Consider the following 16,168-nt stretch of genomic DNA (forward strand, 5'->3'; position numbering starts at 1 on the left):
ATTCCCTGGTCATTACCACATTGCTGTTTGTGAGAGCTTGGTGTGCGCAAATTGGTGGTGACGTTTCCTTTGATACAACAGTGTCAACACTTCGAGAAAGCTATTAATTGGCTGTAAAGCAGTTTGAGACATCCTGTGGTCATGGAAGGCACTACATAAATGCAAATCTGTATTTCTTTTTCTTTACCAAAACTGGAAGAAATTTTGACAAGTAAATTGATGACTTCCTCCGATCTTGACAGCATCGAGATGAGTGGAATCTTGTTTTTAGTATTTGAAATGTTAATTGTGGACATTTAAAATATATAACTCTTTCACGATTCTATTATGAATCATTTAATGTATTGTTTGGGTGGCATGATGTAATTGTCAGACTTCATGAATATAACCTTTCACATAGCATTTTTATTTTCTGATTTTTCTAGCAACCAATCAATTTTCAGCAGCTCTGCATTTCTACCTTCAAGCTGGTGCCATTTGTTCAGACTTTTTCAATAAAGGTGTCCCTTCTGATGTGTATACAGACATGGTAAGAGGGTTCAGGAATGAGAATTACAGATTGAAATTCACAGTTGCCTTTGTTTTATTATATTGTGCTTTGCCAGCCTCAAGACATTTAATTTTTGAATGACAGGCTCTTGACTCCATCCCAATTTATCAGCGATGTATGAAGGTTTTACTGACTCGCAGTTTTCTGCAGAATAATATAATTTTGAATGGTTTCTGTACAAAAGGAGGCTTCCAGCCCAATGTGTCCATGCCGGCTCTCTACAAAGGCAACTTGCCTTGTCACAAGGCGCCAGCTTTTCCCTGTAGCCCTGCAAATGTTTTCGCTTCAGATAATCCAATTCTCCTCTGAGGGCCTTGATTTAACCTGCCTCCACCGCAATCTCAAGTAGTGCGTTCCAGATTCTAACCACTCACTGCATAACAACGTTTTTCCTCATTTCACTGTTAATTCTTTTGCCAATCACTTTAAATTGGTGCTCTGGTTGACTTAATGTTTAATACATTACTCATTGTAAAGGAGAATCCTCACTTCTGTTGTCACCAGTCATAATCCAGCTCACAGCTAGCACCATAGCTCTGATCCTCCAGCTGTATTTTGCAGAAGAGCCGTATCTGTAATATAACAACATAAGATTCTTGGATGTAAAATCTCAAAATATTTTGCTGAAAGTCAGGGTAACTTTTTTTATTTGTTCTTGGGCTGTGAGAGATGCTAGTGAATTCATGCTAGTTGCCATGGTCACCAAAGGGTCCCATGGTCAGATAAATGCATTTACAGCTGACTATTTCTTTGGATTGATCTTCAATTTCATAGCAGCTGACATAAAAGTCTATAGCGTGTTAATGGCAAAATAACTCCGGAAAATCATAATGCTTATGAAATGAAGTCGTTTCTCAAGAGGAAATCCATATTGAAACTACAACATAAAAGATGTGGTTGAACATCAGCCTTTTAGATGTGACTGCAAAACTTCACCCTTCCCTCCTGCTGGTGCGAAGACAATATAAAGTCTTCTCCCCCAATGTAGAGGAGACTGCATTGTGAGCAGCGAATACAATAGACTAAATTGAATGAGATGCAAGTGAATTGCTGTTTCACCTGAAAGTAGTACTTGGGCCTTGGACAGGGAGGAGGTAAATGGGCAGCTGTTGCACCTTCTGCGATTGCATGGGAAGGTGCCGTGGGAAGGGGACGAGGTGTTGGGGGTGGTGGACCAGGGTGTCATGGAGGGAATGGTCCCTACGGAATGCTGACAGGGGAGGTGAGGGAAAGGTATGTTTGGTGGTGGCATCATGTTGGAGTTGGCAGAAATGGCAGAGGATGATCCTTTGAATGAGTAAGCTGGTGGAGTGAAAAGTAAGGACAAAGAGGAACCTGATCAAGGTTCTGGGAGGGAGGCAAAGAGGTGAGAGTAGGGATGCATGAGATGAGTCAGACAATAAAGATTCAGCTCACTACTTTCTGTTTATCTAATTTTGTGTTTTTGCATTGTATTGGTGTTTTCTAAGGTCCTGAAGAGAATGATCAAATGCTGTTCTATGTTAAATTGCCACACCCAAGTAAGTGGAAAACATTTATTTTAATAATGTTTGATTTTTGCAATTTGTAATATTGATAGCCTATTCTTCTAAATTTATATAAGACCGATGCCAGACTTCGCTATTATGGATGGAAGGTTGCTCTCTCGAGTATATTGAGGACTGAATGTATGATTTGTTCTATTTGAGTGATGAGTAGTACTGAAATCTGGATGGTTCAGCTGCACAGGGGGAGAAAAAAAAGAGTGGGAGAGAATAGCGATAGAAGAACAGATAGATGGTTCTGCGGCCGCAGATGTGACACCAGGATGGTATGTTGCCTCCATGGTGCCAGGGTCAAGGATGTCACTGAGTGGTTACAGGAGATTCTGAAGGGGGAGGGTGAACAGCCTCCGTACCAACGACATGGGTAATAAGAGGGATGCGTGCAGTTCTGATCACCACATTATAGGAAGGATCTGATTGCACTGGAGAGTGTGCAAAGGATATTTAACAGGATCCTGCCTGGGCTGGAGGGTCTGAGCTATGAGAAAAGATTGGATAGGCTGGAGTTGTTATCCTTGCATCAGCGAAGGTTGAGAAGGGACCTGATAGAGGTGTATAAGATTTTGAGGGGCGTAGATAGGGTGGATAGGAAGGCACTTTTTCCATTAGTAGTGGGGTCAATAACTAGAGGGCATGGATTTAAGGTAAGAGGTAGAAGGCTAAGAGGGGAGTTGAGAAATTTTTTCACCCAGAGGGTGGTGGGAATCTGGAACTCACTGCCTGAAAGGATGGTTGAGTCAGAAACTCTTGTAACATTTAAGAAGTATTTAGATATTCACTTGTGTTGTCATAGCCTCCAGGGCTATGGGCCAACCACTGGAAAATGGGATTAGTGTAGTCAGATCTTTGTTGACTGGTGTGGACATGATGGGCCGAATGGCCTCCTTCTGTATTGTAAACATCCAAGAGTAAATCACATGGAATTTGGGTAATATTGGGTGGTGGTTATTAGTGCCTCTGCAGGTATAATGTGTTTCAGTAGCTCTCCCTTTGTTATAGAACCAGACCAGTGGGGCAGGTGGTCTGCTGGTCCCTGGTTTTGTTGATTGTAATGTATCCTCATAATGAGACATGTAAGATTCCACAAGGATGAGGGTTGAGCTTTTGATCTGTAACTGCTGTTGGAAACTTTTATTAACTATAGCCAACTCGTGAATCATGTGGCCTGTAGGAGCTATCTTTTAGTGCAGCAAAGTCAACTTTTAAATAAGCAAGGATAGTCATTTTGTAGTACAGAACTTGAGTATTGCTGAAAAAACCCTAATCAGATCATTTTGCGCTGTATATCATGCAAACTCATGAACGGGCTTAAGCCCGTCACTTCCAGCCCTGAAATGTGCCCAGTCTACCTCAGATTATCCTGGAAGGGCAAGGTATCTCAAAAATTTGAGCAATATGTGAAGCTAGCTGTTTCACGCTGCTACTTTGCAGTAGCAACATGAGTGGCATTTGCCACGAACAGAATGCTGCAATCAGCCAAAAAGATGTTCTGCCTATCACAGGAATGAGTATTGTGGTATATGAATTTCAGTACTAATGTGATGCTAGTTATTTAGGCTGTACATCTCAAAGACTAGCGATCGTATCAATAGTATGCCAGAGTTGCTATTTGCAACGGGCAAGGTACAGACCACACCCAACCGGCTCATGCTTGCCAAACTCAAAACAGTGTCCCAGCATTAGATGTGATTCCGCGATTGGACAACATTTGCTAAATGATTCTCAGTGTGCTAAGAGTTATGCTCACAACTAATTTAAGGCCATCAGTCGGGCTTGCAGTGTGTCGCATTTATGTGTACTGGAAGCTACATATATTAATATAAGGCCCTGTTCTTTGCAGACAAAAAGAACATGTACACACATTGCGCCTGTTTCAGCTAAACAAAATAAGTGACAGCCATTCGCTGACACATTCCTCAAGACAAATTTCAAGCTTCCTGATTTAAATTCCAGTCAATGCTTGGCAATTAACTGCCAGCAATCATCACTGGTGCATTCTCCATGGTAATGCCTCTACCAATCAGTCCACTTGCTGACACTCGTCACATACAATATAAATTGTTGATCTACCCTTGTATTAGTATTCTTGCGAAGTGTCCTGATGAGTGCAAGACGGAAAGTTTTGATATGTCTCTTTTTTCAGCAATACACAAGCTAAAAAGGGACGTGACACATATCTTAGGTACATGACACCTTGCAAAACAGCAGGTTTTTCTTTCTCTAATGAACATAACAGATTCAGGGCGGCTTGTACTAAAAATAACTTTTTTAATTTCCAGATTTGATTTAAATTGAATTTGAACATAGGAGCCGCGAGTAGGCCATTTGGCCCTTTGAGCCTGCTCCACCTTTCACTAAGATCATGGCTGATCTGGTTGTGATTTCGGCTCCACTTTCCTGTCTGCCCGCGTAAGCCTTGACTCACTTGCCTAACAAGATCTAACTCTGCCTTGAATAAATTCAAAGGCCCAGCCTCCACTACTTGCTGGGGAAGAGAATTCTCTACACCAATGACCTTTTTCTGAGAAAAAGTTTCTCCTCATCTCTGTCCTAAAGGGGAGACCTTTTATTTTTAAAATAAATTGAATTTGAATTTTTAAACTACAATAGTTGGATTTGAAATTACCTCATCTGGATTTTTGGTTCCAGCCTCTGGATTACTGGTCCAGTAATATAACATAAAATAATTTGTGGCAAATAGCATGGCTTTGTGAACAGGTTCGTGCTGCAGTTTCATTTTTATTAAAATCTCGTTGCAATTGCTTGACTCCAATTGATCAGATATCAGGAGCGGTCATTTATATTGCATCTTTCACTGCTAGATTTGAGCCATGCTCCCCAAGAATTACACAGTCCCTTACAACATGACATCAGAAAGAAGAATTTAAGAAGTAAAACATAGTCAGCAACTTGTATTTATATAGCATTTTTAATGTAGTGAAATGTTAAGTGGATGAATTGTTAGCACAGATAGAACTAAATATGTATGATCTGATAGCCATTACAGAGACATGGTTGAAAGGTGACCAAGGCTGGCATCTGAACTGTATTTGACATTTTGGAATGACAGAAAGCTAGGAAAAGGTGGAGGGGTAACTCTATTAATTAAGGTTGACAGTACAGTCGTGAGAGATGATCTTAGCTCAAGAACAAGATGTAAAATCAATTTGGTTCGAGATAAGAAATAGGAAAAGTCAGAGGTCATTTGCAGGAGTAGTTTGTACTGTAGGACAGGGAATACAGGAAGAAATAAATGGGTTGTCTCAGAAGGGTACTGCAAAAATCATGGGTGACTTTACTCTTCATATAGATTGGGCGAATCAGATTGTCAAAGGTAACCTGGAAAATTAGCTCAAAGTGTATTCGGGACAATTTCTTAGAGCACTACACTCTAGAACCAACCAGGGAGCAGGATATTCTAGACCTGGTAATGTGCAATGAAATAGGATTAGTCAACATCCTCATAGTAAAGGAGCCTCTAGGCGACAGCGATATACCTTGTTAGAATTTCATGTTCACTTTGAAGGTGAAATGTGCAAGTCAAAGACTAATTAAAGGTAATTTTAAGGATATGAAGGCAGAGTTGGTTGAAGTGAACTGGGAAACTAGATTAAAAGGCAGGACAATAGAGATGCAGTGGCAGATTTTTAAGGAGATAGCTAATAACAGAAACCATAGAAAATAGAAGCAGTAGATTATTCGGCCCTTCAAGCTTGCTCCGCCATTCAATATGATCATGGCTGATCCTCTCTCAACGCCATACTCCTCTCTCCCCATACTCCTTGACGCTTTTAGTGTCTAGAAACCTATCTGTTTCCTCCTCAAATATATTCAGTTACTTGGCCTCCACAGCCTACTGTGGTAGAGAATTCCACAGGATCACCTGAAAGAAATTTCTCTTCATCTCAGCCCTAAATGGCCTACCCTGTATCTTGAGACTGTGATCCCTTGTTCTAGATGCCCTCCCAGCCAGGGAGAACATCATCCCTGCATCCAGTCTGTCCAGCCCTGTCAAAATTTTATACATTTCAATGAGATCCCCTCTGTCTTCCAGTGAATGCTGGCCTAATCGACCCAATCTCTCCACATTCTGCCATCCCAGGAATCAGTCTGGTAAACCTTTGCTGCAGTCCCTCTATGACAATTATATCCTTTCTTAGGTAAGGAGAACAAAACTGCGCACACTACTCTGGGTGTGGTCTCACCAAGGCCCTGTACAGCTCCAGTAAGACATCCTTGCTGCTGCACTCAAAATCCTCTTGCAATGACAGCCAACATACCATTTGCTTTCCTAACTGCTTGCTGTACCTACATGATTGCTTTCAGTGACTGGTGTGCAAGAATACCCAGATCCCTTTGTACACCAGCATTTCCCAATCTATCATCATTTAAATATTACTCTGCCATTCTGATTTTCCTACTGAAGTGGATAACTTCACACTTATCCACATTATACTGCATCTGCCATATATTTGCCCACTCACTCAACTTGTCTGAATCATTTTGAAGCCTCTTTACATCCTCCTCACCACTCACATTCCCACCTAATTTTGTGTCGTCATCAACTTGGAAATATTACATTTGGTTCTCTCATCTAAATCATTGATATATATTGTGAATAGCTGGGGCTCAAGCACTGATCCCTGTGGCACCCCACTAGCCATTGCCTGCCACTCCAAAAAAAGACCCATTTGTTCCTACTCTCTCTTTCCTACATGCTAATTAATTGTCAGTCCATTCCAATATATTACCCCCAATGCCATATGCTTTAATTTTGCACACTAACCTCTTATGTGGGACTTTATTAAAAGCTTTCTGAAAATCCAAATACACTATATCCACTGGCTCTCCCTTATCTATTCTGCTGGTTACGTCTTCAGAAAACCCCAGCAGCTTTGTCAAACATGATTTCCCTTTCATAAATCCATGTTGACTTTGTCTAATCCTATTGACCTTTCCTAAGTGTCCTGTTATCATAACGTTTACAATAAACTCTAGCATTTTCCCTACTACCGATGTTAGGCTAACCGTTCTGTAATTCCCTGTTTTTTCCTCTCCCTCTAGTGGGGTTACATTTACCACCACCCAATCTGCTGGGACTGTTCCAGAATCTACAGAATTTTGGAAGATGAATACCAGCACATCCACTATTTCCCTGGCCACCTTCTTTAGTGCCCTGGGATGCAGATTGTCAGACCCAGGGGATTTATTAGCTTTCAGTCCCATTAATTTCTCCAGCACATTTTTTTTTTGTCTAATGCTAATTTCCTTCAATTCCTCCTTCTGACTAGACGCTTGGTTCCCTAGCACTTCTGGGAAGTTGTGTGTCTTCCTTTGTGAAGACAGAACTAAAGTAGTTGTTCAATTGCTCTGCCATTTCTTTGTCCTCCATTATAAATTCTCCCATTTCGGACTGTAAGGAACCTACATTTGACTTCACTAATCATTTTCTTTTTATGTACTTATAGAAACTTCTACAGTGTGCTTTTATGTTTCTTGCAAGGTTACCCTCATATTTTATTTTTCCTTAATCAATCTCTTGATGTTCCTTTGCTGAATTCTAAACTGCTCCCAATCCTCAGGCTTGCTACTTTTTCTAGCAACTTTATGAATTTTTTGAATCTAATATTATCCTTAATTTCTTTTGTTAGCCATGGTTGGGACGCTTTTCCTATTGTATTTTTGTGCCAGAAAGGAATGTTTAACTGTTGCAATGCATGCATTCATTCCATAAATATTAGCCATTGCCTATCCACCGTCATGTCTTTTAATGAAGTTCCATAATAGATTGCAGCCAACTCATCCCACATACCTTTGTAGTTTCCTTTGTTTAAATTTAGGACCCTAGTTTCGTATTGGACTACTTCATTTTTCATCCTAATGAATTCTATCATGTATGTTCACCCTAAAGGACCCTGCAAAACAAGATTAATAATTAACCCAGTTTCATTGCACAGTACCAAATCTAGGGTAGCCTGTCCCATAAGACCATAAGAAGTAGGAGCAGAAGTGGGCCATTCGTTCCATCAAGTCTGCTCTGCTATTCAATGAGATCGTGGCTGATCTGATAATCTTCAACTCCACTTTTCTGTCTTTTGCCCATAACCCTTGATTCCCATACTGATTGAAAATCTGTCTATCTCAGCCTTGAATATACTTAACGACCCAGCTTCTACAGCCCTTTGCGGTAAACAATTCCACAGATTCATTACCCTCTGAGAGAAGACATTCCTCCTCACCTCTGTTTTAAATGGGTGGCCCCTTATTCTGAGATTATGTCCTTTGGCCCTAGACTCTCCCACAAGGAGAAACATGCTCTCAGCACCTACCCTGTCAAGCCTCCTAAGAATCTTATATCTTATCCCCAGTTGGTTCGACGTACTGGTCTAAAAAAAAAATCTCTCATGCACTCCAGTAATTCATCACAATATTTTTGCTAATTTGTTTGCCCAGTCTATATATAGATTAAAGTCACCCATGATTACTGTAACACCCTTGTTACATGCATCTCTAATTTCCTGCTTAATGCCATCCCCTACCTTGCTACTATTGTTTGGATATCTATAGACAATTCCCACTAATGTTTTCTGCTCTTGTTGCTTCTTAGCTCCACCAGACTGATTGTCCATCTAGATTTTCTGAGCCAATATCCTTTCTCACTATTGCACAGATTTCATCCTTAACTAACAAAGCCACCCCACTAACGTTTTTGCCTGTCTTTCTTAAATTTCAAATACCCTTGGATATTCATTTTCCAGTCTTGATCATCCATCAGCCTTGTCTTAGTAATAAGCGTAATATCATACCCGTTCACATCTATTTACGCTGTTAATTCATCTACCTTATTGTGAATGCTCCATGCATTCAGATACAGTGCCTTTAGATTAGAAAAATCTTTTTTCTTTTTAACATGTTTACATTTTTTTTTCACACTATGACCCTATTTGCTGCTAGCCCTTGTTTCCTCTGCCTTCCACTTTTGCTTTTCACATTTCTGACCCTCATTTCTATCCTTATTTCCCTCTCTTGTGTCTCCCTGCTCAGGTTCCCATCTCCCTACCACTCTAGTTTAAACTCTTCCCCACAGTACTAGCGAATACTCCTGTGAGGATATTGGTCCCGGTCCTGCTGGGATGCAATCTGTCTAGCTTGTACAGGTGCTACCTTCCCCAGAATTGACCCCAGACTCCTTTTCCACAATCAGTAACTCTCAGCAAAGATCTATCCCAGTGAGAAAGAAAAGCTCTTCGAGAAGGATTCATTGTCTGTGGCTAAATATGAAAGTTAAGGATAGTATCAAATTGAAATAAACACTGTACAATTCTGCAAAGGTTCGTGGTAGGTCAGAAGACTGGACAGATTTTTGGTCCATGTCAGGACAAATAACATAGGTAAGACTAGGAAAGAGGACCTGTTTGGGGATTATCAGGAACTAGGCAGTAAATTAAAGAACAGGTCCTCAAGGGTTATAATGTCTGGATTACTACCAGCGACGTGCAAATTGGCATAGGGACACGAAAATAAGGGAAGTAAACACGTGGCTAAAGGAGTGGTGCGGGAAAGAGGGGTTCCATTTCGTGGGGCACTGGCATCAGTATTGGAATGGGGGGGATCTGTACCGTTGGGACGGTCTCCACCTGATCTGATCTGGGACCAATGTTCTAGCGAAAAGGGTAAATAGGGTGATCCACAGGACTTTAAACTAGAAAGTGGGGGGCAGGGAAGGGTAAAACTCCATGAAGTATGACTAATGGGAAATAAAGCAGTAGGTTAGCATGTGGGGAGGTGGATTCAACTTCATGGAAAATTATAAAAAAACTGAAAAGAAAGGAAAGCCCAGGAGAGGCTATTAAAGTCTCCAGAACACAAAATAGGACAGAGTGTTTGGAAAGGGCTAGGAATCTAACTTCAAGATAAAGATAAAGGGACGACAGTGAGAAAGGGGACGGGAAATACAGGACTGAAGGTGTTGTATCTGAATGCACGCAGCATACAAAATAAGGTAAATGAGCTTGTGGCGCAGATTGAAATTGGCAGGTATGATGTGGTGGGCATTACGGAGACATGGCTGCAAGGGGATCAGGACTGGGAGCTAAATATCCAATGATATATATCCTATCGAAAAAATAGGCAGGTTGGCAGAGGGGGTGGGGTTGCTCTGTAGTAAGAAATGAAATTAAATCGATAGCAAGAAATGATGTAGGGTCAGATGATGTAGGATCTGTGTGGGTAGAGTTGAGGAAGCGCAAAGGTAAAAAAAACCATAATGGGAGTTATGTACTGGCCTTTGAACAGTAGTCAGGATGTGGGGCATAAGATACACCAGGAGATAGAAAAGGTGTGTAAGAAAGGCAAGGTTACAGTGATCATGAGGGTTTTCAATATGCAGGTAGACTGGGAAAATCAGGTTGGTAGTGGATCCCAAGAAAAGTTATTTGTGGAATGTCTACGAGATGGCTTTTTGGAGCAGCTTGTGGTGGAGCCCACTAGGGGAACAGGCAATTCTAGATTTAGTGATGTGTAATGAGGCAGATTTGATAAGGGTGCTTAAGGTGAAGGAACCCTTAGGAGGAAGTGAGCATAATATGATAGAATTTACCCTGCAATTTAAGAAGAAAAAGCTGGAATCAGATGTAACGGTATTACAGTTGAATAAAGGCAACTACAGAGGCATGGGGGAGGAGCTGGCCAGAATTGACTGGGAGATGAGCCTAGCAGGAAAGACAGTGGAACAGGAAAGACAGTGGAACAGCAATGGCAGGAGTTTCTGGGAGTAATTTGGGAGACACAGCAAAAATTCATCCCTAGGAAGAAGAAGCATACTAAAGGGAGGACGAGGCAACCATGGCTAACAAGGGAAGTCAGGGACAGCATAAAAGCTAAAGAGAAAGAATACAATGTGGCGAAGAGCAGTGGGAAACCAGGGGATTGGGAAGCCTACAAAGACCAACAGAGGACAACTAAAAAAGAAATAAGGATGGAGAAGATTAAATATGAGGGTAAACTAGCCAGTAATATAAAAGAAGATTGCAAGAGTTTTTTTAGATATATGAAGGTTAAGAGAGAGGCAAAAGTGGACATTGGGCTGCTGGAAAATGACGCTGGAGAAGTAGTAGTGGGGAACAAAGAAATGGTAGAGGAAATGAATAGGTACTTTGCGTCAGTCTTCACAGTGGAAGACACGAGTGACATCCCCAAAGTTCAAGAGAGTTGGGGGGCAGAGGTGAGTATGGTGGCCATTACCAAGGAGAAGGTGCTCGGAAAACTGAAAGGTCTAAAGGTGGATAAATCACCTGGACCAGATGGATTACATCCCTTAGTTCTGAAGGAGATAGCTGAAGAGATAATGGAGGTGTTAGTGGTGATCTTTCATGAATCAGTGGAGCCAGGGAGGGTCCCAGAGGACTGGAAAATCGCTAATATAAGCCCCCTGTTTAAGAAGGGAGTGAGGCAAAAGTTGGGAAATTACAGGCCGATTAGCCTGACCTCGGTCGTTGATAAGATTTTTGAGTCCATTATTAAGGATGAGATTTCAGAATGCTTGGAAGTGCACGGTAAAATCGGGCAAAGTCAGCATGGTTTCATCAAGGGGAGGTCATGCCTGTCAAATCTGTTAGAATTCTTTGAGGAGGTAATGAGTAGGTTAGACAAAGGAGAGCCAATGGATGTTATCTACTTGGACTTCCAGAGGGCCTTTGACAAGGTGCCGCACAGGAGGCTGCTCAGTAAGATAAGAGCCCATGGTGTTAAAGGCAAGGTACTAGCATGGATAGAAGATTGGCTGTCTGGCAGGAGGCAGAGAGTGGGGATAAGGGGGTCCTTCTCGGGATGGCGGTCGGTGACTAGTGGAGTTCCGCAAGGGTCAATGTTAGGACCACAGATTTTCACTTTATACATTAATGATCTAGATGAAGGAACTGAGGGCATCCTGGCTAAGTTTGCAGATGATACAAAGATAGGTGGAGGGACAGGTAGTATTGAGGAGGTGGGGAGGCTGCAGAAGGATTTGGACAGGTTAGGAGAATGGGCAATGAAGTAGCAGATGGAATACAACGTGGGGAAGTGTGAGGTCCTGCACTTTGGTAGAAGGAATAGAGGCATAGACTATTTTCTAAATGGGGAGAGAATTCAGAAATCTGGAGTGCAAAGGGACTTGGGAGTCCTAGTCCAGGATTCTCTTAAGGTTAACTTGCAGGTTGACGTAATTAGGAAGGCAAATGCAATGTTGGCATTTATTTCGAGAGGACTAGAATATAAAAGCAGCGATGTGCTGCTGAGGCTTTATAAGGCTCTGGTCAGACCACATTTAGAATATTGTGAGCAATTTTGGGCCCCGTATCTCAGGAAGGATGTGCTGGCCCTGGAGAGGGTCCAGAGGAGGTTGACGAGAATGATCCCATGAATGAAAGGCTTAACATATGAGGAACGTTTGAGGACTCTGGGTCTATACTCGATGGAGTTTAGAAGGATGAGGGGGGATCTGATTGATACTTACAGAATACTTAAAGGCCTGGATAGAGTGGACGTGGGGAAGATGTTTCCTTTAGTAGGAGAGACTAGGACCCGAGGGCACAGCCTCAGAGTAAAGGGAAGACCTTTTAGAACAGAGATGAGGAGAAACTTCTTTAGCCAGAGAGTGGTGAATCTATGGAATTCATTGCCACAGAAGGCTGTAGAGGCCAGGTCATTGTGTGTATTTAAGACCGAGATAGATAAGTTCTTGATTGGTATGGGGATCAAAGGATACGGGGAGAAGGTGGGAGAATGGGGTTGAGAAACTTATCAGCCATGATTGAATGGCGGAGCAGACTCGATGGGCCGAATGGCCTAATTTCTGCTCCTATGTCTTATGGTCTTATTTTAAAAGCCAGCAAAGAAAGGCTAAAAAATAACAAAGGGAGTATGAGAGATAGCTACCTAGAAATATCAAAACAGATAGTACGAGTTTCTGCAAGTATTTAAAAAGGAAAAGAGTAACTGAAGTTAGTGTTGGTCCAGTCTGGGGAATTCATAATGGAAAATGAGGGGAAGCGTTGAACAGATATTTTGTGACTGCCTTCACCATATAAGACTTATAAAACTTCCCAAAGATATTTGAAAATCAAGAGGTGAAAGGGAAGGAGGAATGTAAAAAGACCACCATAACCAGGAAAAAGCTACTGGGATAACTATAAGATTTGAAAGCTGACAGGTCCCCAGGACTTGATGGCCTGCACCCTGGGGTGTTAAAAGAAATGGCTGCAAGATAGTGGAGGCATTGGTTACAATTTTTTAAAATTCCTTACATTCTGGAAGTGCCACAGCAGACTAGAAAATAGCAAATGTAACACAAGAAATCGGGAGACAGAAAGCAGAAAACTGTAGGCCAGTTGGTCTAACATCTGTCACAAGGAAATCTCTAGAATCGATTATTAAAGAGGATACAACAGGATACTTAGAAAATCTTATTGTAATCAGGCAAAGTCGACATGGTTTTGTGAATGAGAAATCATATTTAACTAATTTATTAGAGTTCTTTGAGGAAGTAACAAGAAGCACGGATAAAGGGGAGCCTGTAGATGATGTGTACTTGGATGTCCAGAGGGCATTTGATAAGGTGCCACATTAGAGATTACTACACAAAATAAGAGGGCGTAGTAAAGGGGGCAACATATTAGCATCAATAGAGAATTGGTTAGCTAACAGAAAGCAGAGGAGGAATGAATGAGTCATTTTCAGGCTAAAGCTATAACTAGTGGAGTGCCACAGATATCACTGTTGGGGCTTCAACTATCTATATCAATGGCATGGATGAGGGTACAGAATATATGCTAGCTAAATTTGCCAATGACACCAAGTTGGGACAGAGGTAAAGAGCCCACAAAATGATATAGATAGGTTAAGTGAGTGGGCAAAAATTTGACACAGGGAGTATAATGTGGGAAAATTGTGAACTTGTACACTTTAACAGGAAGAATATAAAAGCAGTACACTATTTAAATGGAGCGACATTGAAGATCTCGATAGTACAGAGAGATCTGGGTGTCCTGGTACATGAATGACAAAAGTTAGTATGCAGGTACAAGTGATTAGGGAATGCAGTTAGAATGTGGCATTTATTGTGAAGGGAAATGAAATATAAAAGTAGGGAAGTTTTACTGCAGTTGCAGTTTACTGCCTTGGTGAGACCACATATGGAGTACTATGTACAGATTTAGTCGTCTTTTTTTGCAGAAGGATATAAGAAGCAGTTCAGAGAAGGCTCACTTGACCAATTCCTGGGATGAAGGGATTATCCTATGAAGAAGGTTGAACCGTTTGGGCCTATACCCATTGGAGTTTGGAAGAATGAGGGGTGATCTTATTGAAACATATGAGACCTTGAAGGAACTGGATAGGGTGGAAACTGGGAGGATGTTCTCTCTTGTGAGGGAGATGAGAACTAGAGGACACAGTTTAAAAATAAGAGGTCTCCTTTTTAAGATAGAGATTAAGGGAATTTTTTTTCTCTAAGGTTGGTCTGGGGAATTCTCTTCCCCAGAAAGCAGTGGAGACTGGCTCATTGAATTTATTCGGGGCTGAGTTGGATGGACTTTTGATAGACAAGGAAGTCAGAGGCTTTGGGGGACAGACAGGAAAGTTAAGTTGAGACCATAATCAGACCAGTCATGATCTTATCAAATGGTGAAGCAGGCTCAAAGGTCCGAATGGGCTACTCCTTCTCGTAAATCCTATGTTCCTGTGTTACCAAGATGCTTTGCAGGAGCTTTATGAAACAAAATTTGATAGTGAGCCATGTAACGAGATATTAGGGCAGATGACCAAAAGCTTGGACAAAGAAGTGGCTTTTCAGGAACATTTTAAAGGAGGTTAAATAAGAGATTGAGAGGTTTAGGGATGGAATTGCAGAGCTTAGGGCTTTGGCAGCTGAAGGCACAGCCACCACTGGTGGAGTAATTAAAATCAAGAGGTCAAATTGAAGGAGCACAATTTCAGTATGTTGTAGGGCTACAGGGGATTACAGGAATAGGGAGGGGTGAGCCATGAAAGGATTTGTAAACAAGGATAAGAATTTTAAGATCAAGGTGTTGTTTTATCCGGGAGCCAATTTAGGCGGGGTGATGGGCTTGATGCAAGTTAGGATACAGGCAGCCTTTTTTTTGTTTTGGATGACCTCAAGCTTATGGTGGGGGGTTTGGGTGGGTTGGGGAGTGTAGGAACAAGGGAGACTAAACGGATGAATAGATGGAATAGTCAAATCTCAAGGTAACAAACACATAGATGAGGATGCTAGCAGCAGATGAGTTGAGGCAGGGGTTGAATTGGGAAAAACCATGAGTATTTTAGTTTAAATGTGAAGAAAACATTTAAGCTGTTTTTTTTCTTTCAACAGGTAGCAATTTTGTGTCAATTTCTCAGAGAGGTGGATTATATGACTGCCTTCAAAGCGTTACAGGAGCAAAACAGGTACAATAGCCTTGAAAGCAATAATATTTATGTTCTTATCACTTGTTATCAATAGATCAATGAATGTGCCCAAGCAACATTGATGGGCCGGTGTCCTGTAAAATATTTTGATGGTAACAGTGCCCTTTGCTTTGCATATTATATGTGGTTTTGCTACATTTTACTTTAATCTTCAGCCATTGTACATCTGAAGCTAATTACGAAGATTTACACAATATCAAGCATCTGCCATAGTCTTCAGGTGATCATTTAGATAATGGATTGTTGGTTGGTTTTCATTTTCTTTTTTCTCCCCTCCATCTGCCATACTTTCCTTTTCTTTTCTCCGCCCCATGTTGGGATATAGTTCCATTGGCTTTAGCCCTTTGGCACCCCACCTGATAATGTTGACATATATAGATATGAACATACTGTAATTCCATGCATGAGGGATGATGACAAATGTCAGAAGTTCTCAGAAGCTCTCAGGCAGTCCCTTCCACCTGAGGGCTTACCCAGATAATGCTGATATAGCACTGAAGTCTCTGTGGTTAATCATCTACAAAGCTGCAGCAATTACATTTGGCAAAGGAAGAAATGGCAACAAAGATTGGTTCAAGGCCCACCTTGCAGAAATGACTTGCCATTG

At 41.4% G+C, this 16,168-nt stretch overlaps 1 protein-coding gene across 3 annotated transcripts in view; it reads left to right on the forward strand.

The window, feature by feature from the left end:
• Positions 1-16,168, forward strand: part of ints8 (integrator complex subunit 8) — a 113,258-nt gene that overhangs the window by 86,002 nt on the left and 11,088 nt on the right. For 2 of the 3 annotated variants that reach the window (XM_041189584.1, XM_041189586.1), the window contains exons 24-26: positions 426-529; positions 2,008-2,070; positions 15,467-15,540. In XM_041189584.1, coding sequence (XP_041045518.1) covers positions 426-529; positions 2,008-2,070; positions 15,467-15,540 — 241 coding nt within the window. The remainder of the gene's footprint in view (positions 1-425; positions 530-2,007; positions 2,071-15,466; positions 15,541-16,168) is intronic. The other variant, XM_041189585.1, reaches the window with a different exon arrangement.

This window comes from Carcharodon carcharias, chromosome 6, assembly GCF_017639515.1.
Source record: "Carcharodon carcharias isolate sCarCar2 chromosome 6, sCarCar2.pri, whole genome shotgun sequence".
In the NCBI taxonomy this organism is placed as follows: domain Eukaryota; kingdom Metazoa; phylum Chordata; class Chondrichthyes; order Lamniformes; family Lamnidae; genus Carcharodon; species Carcharodon carcharias.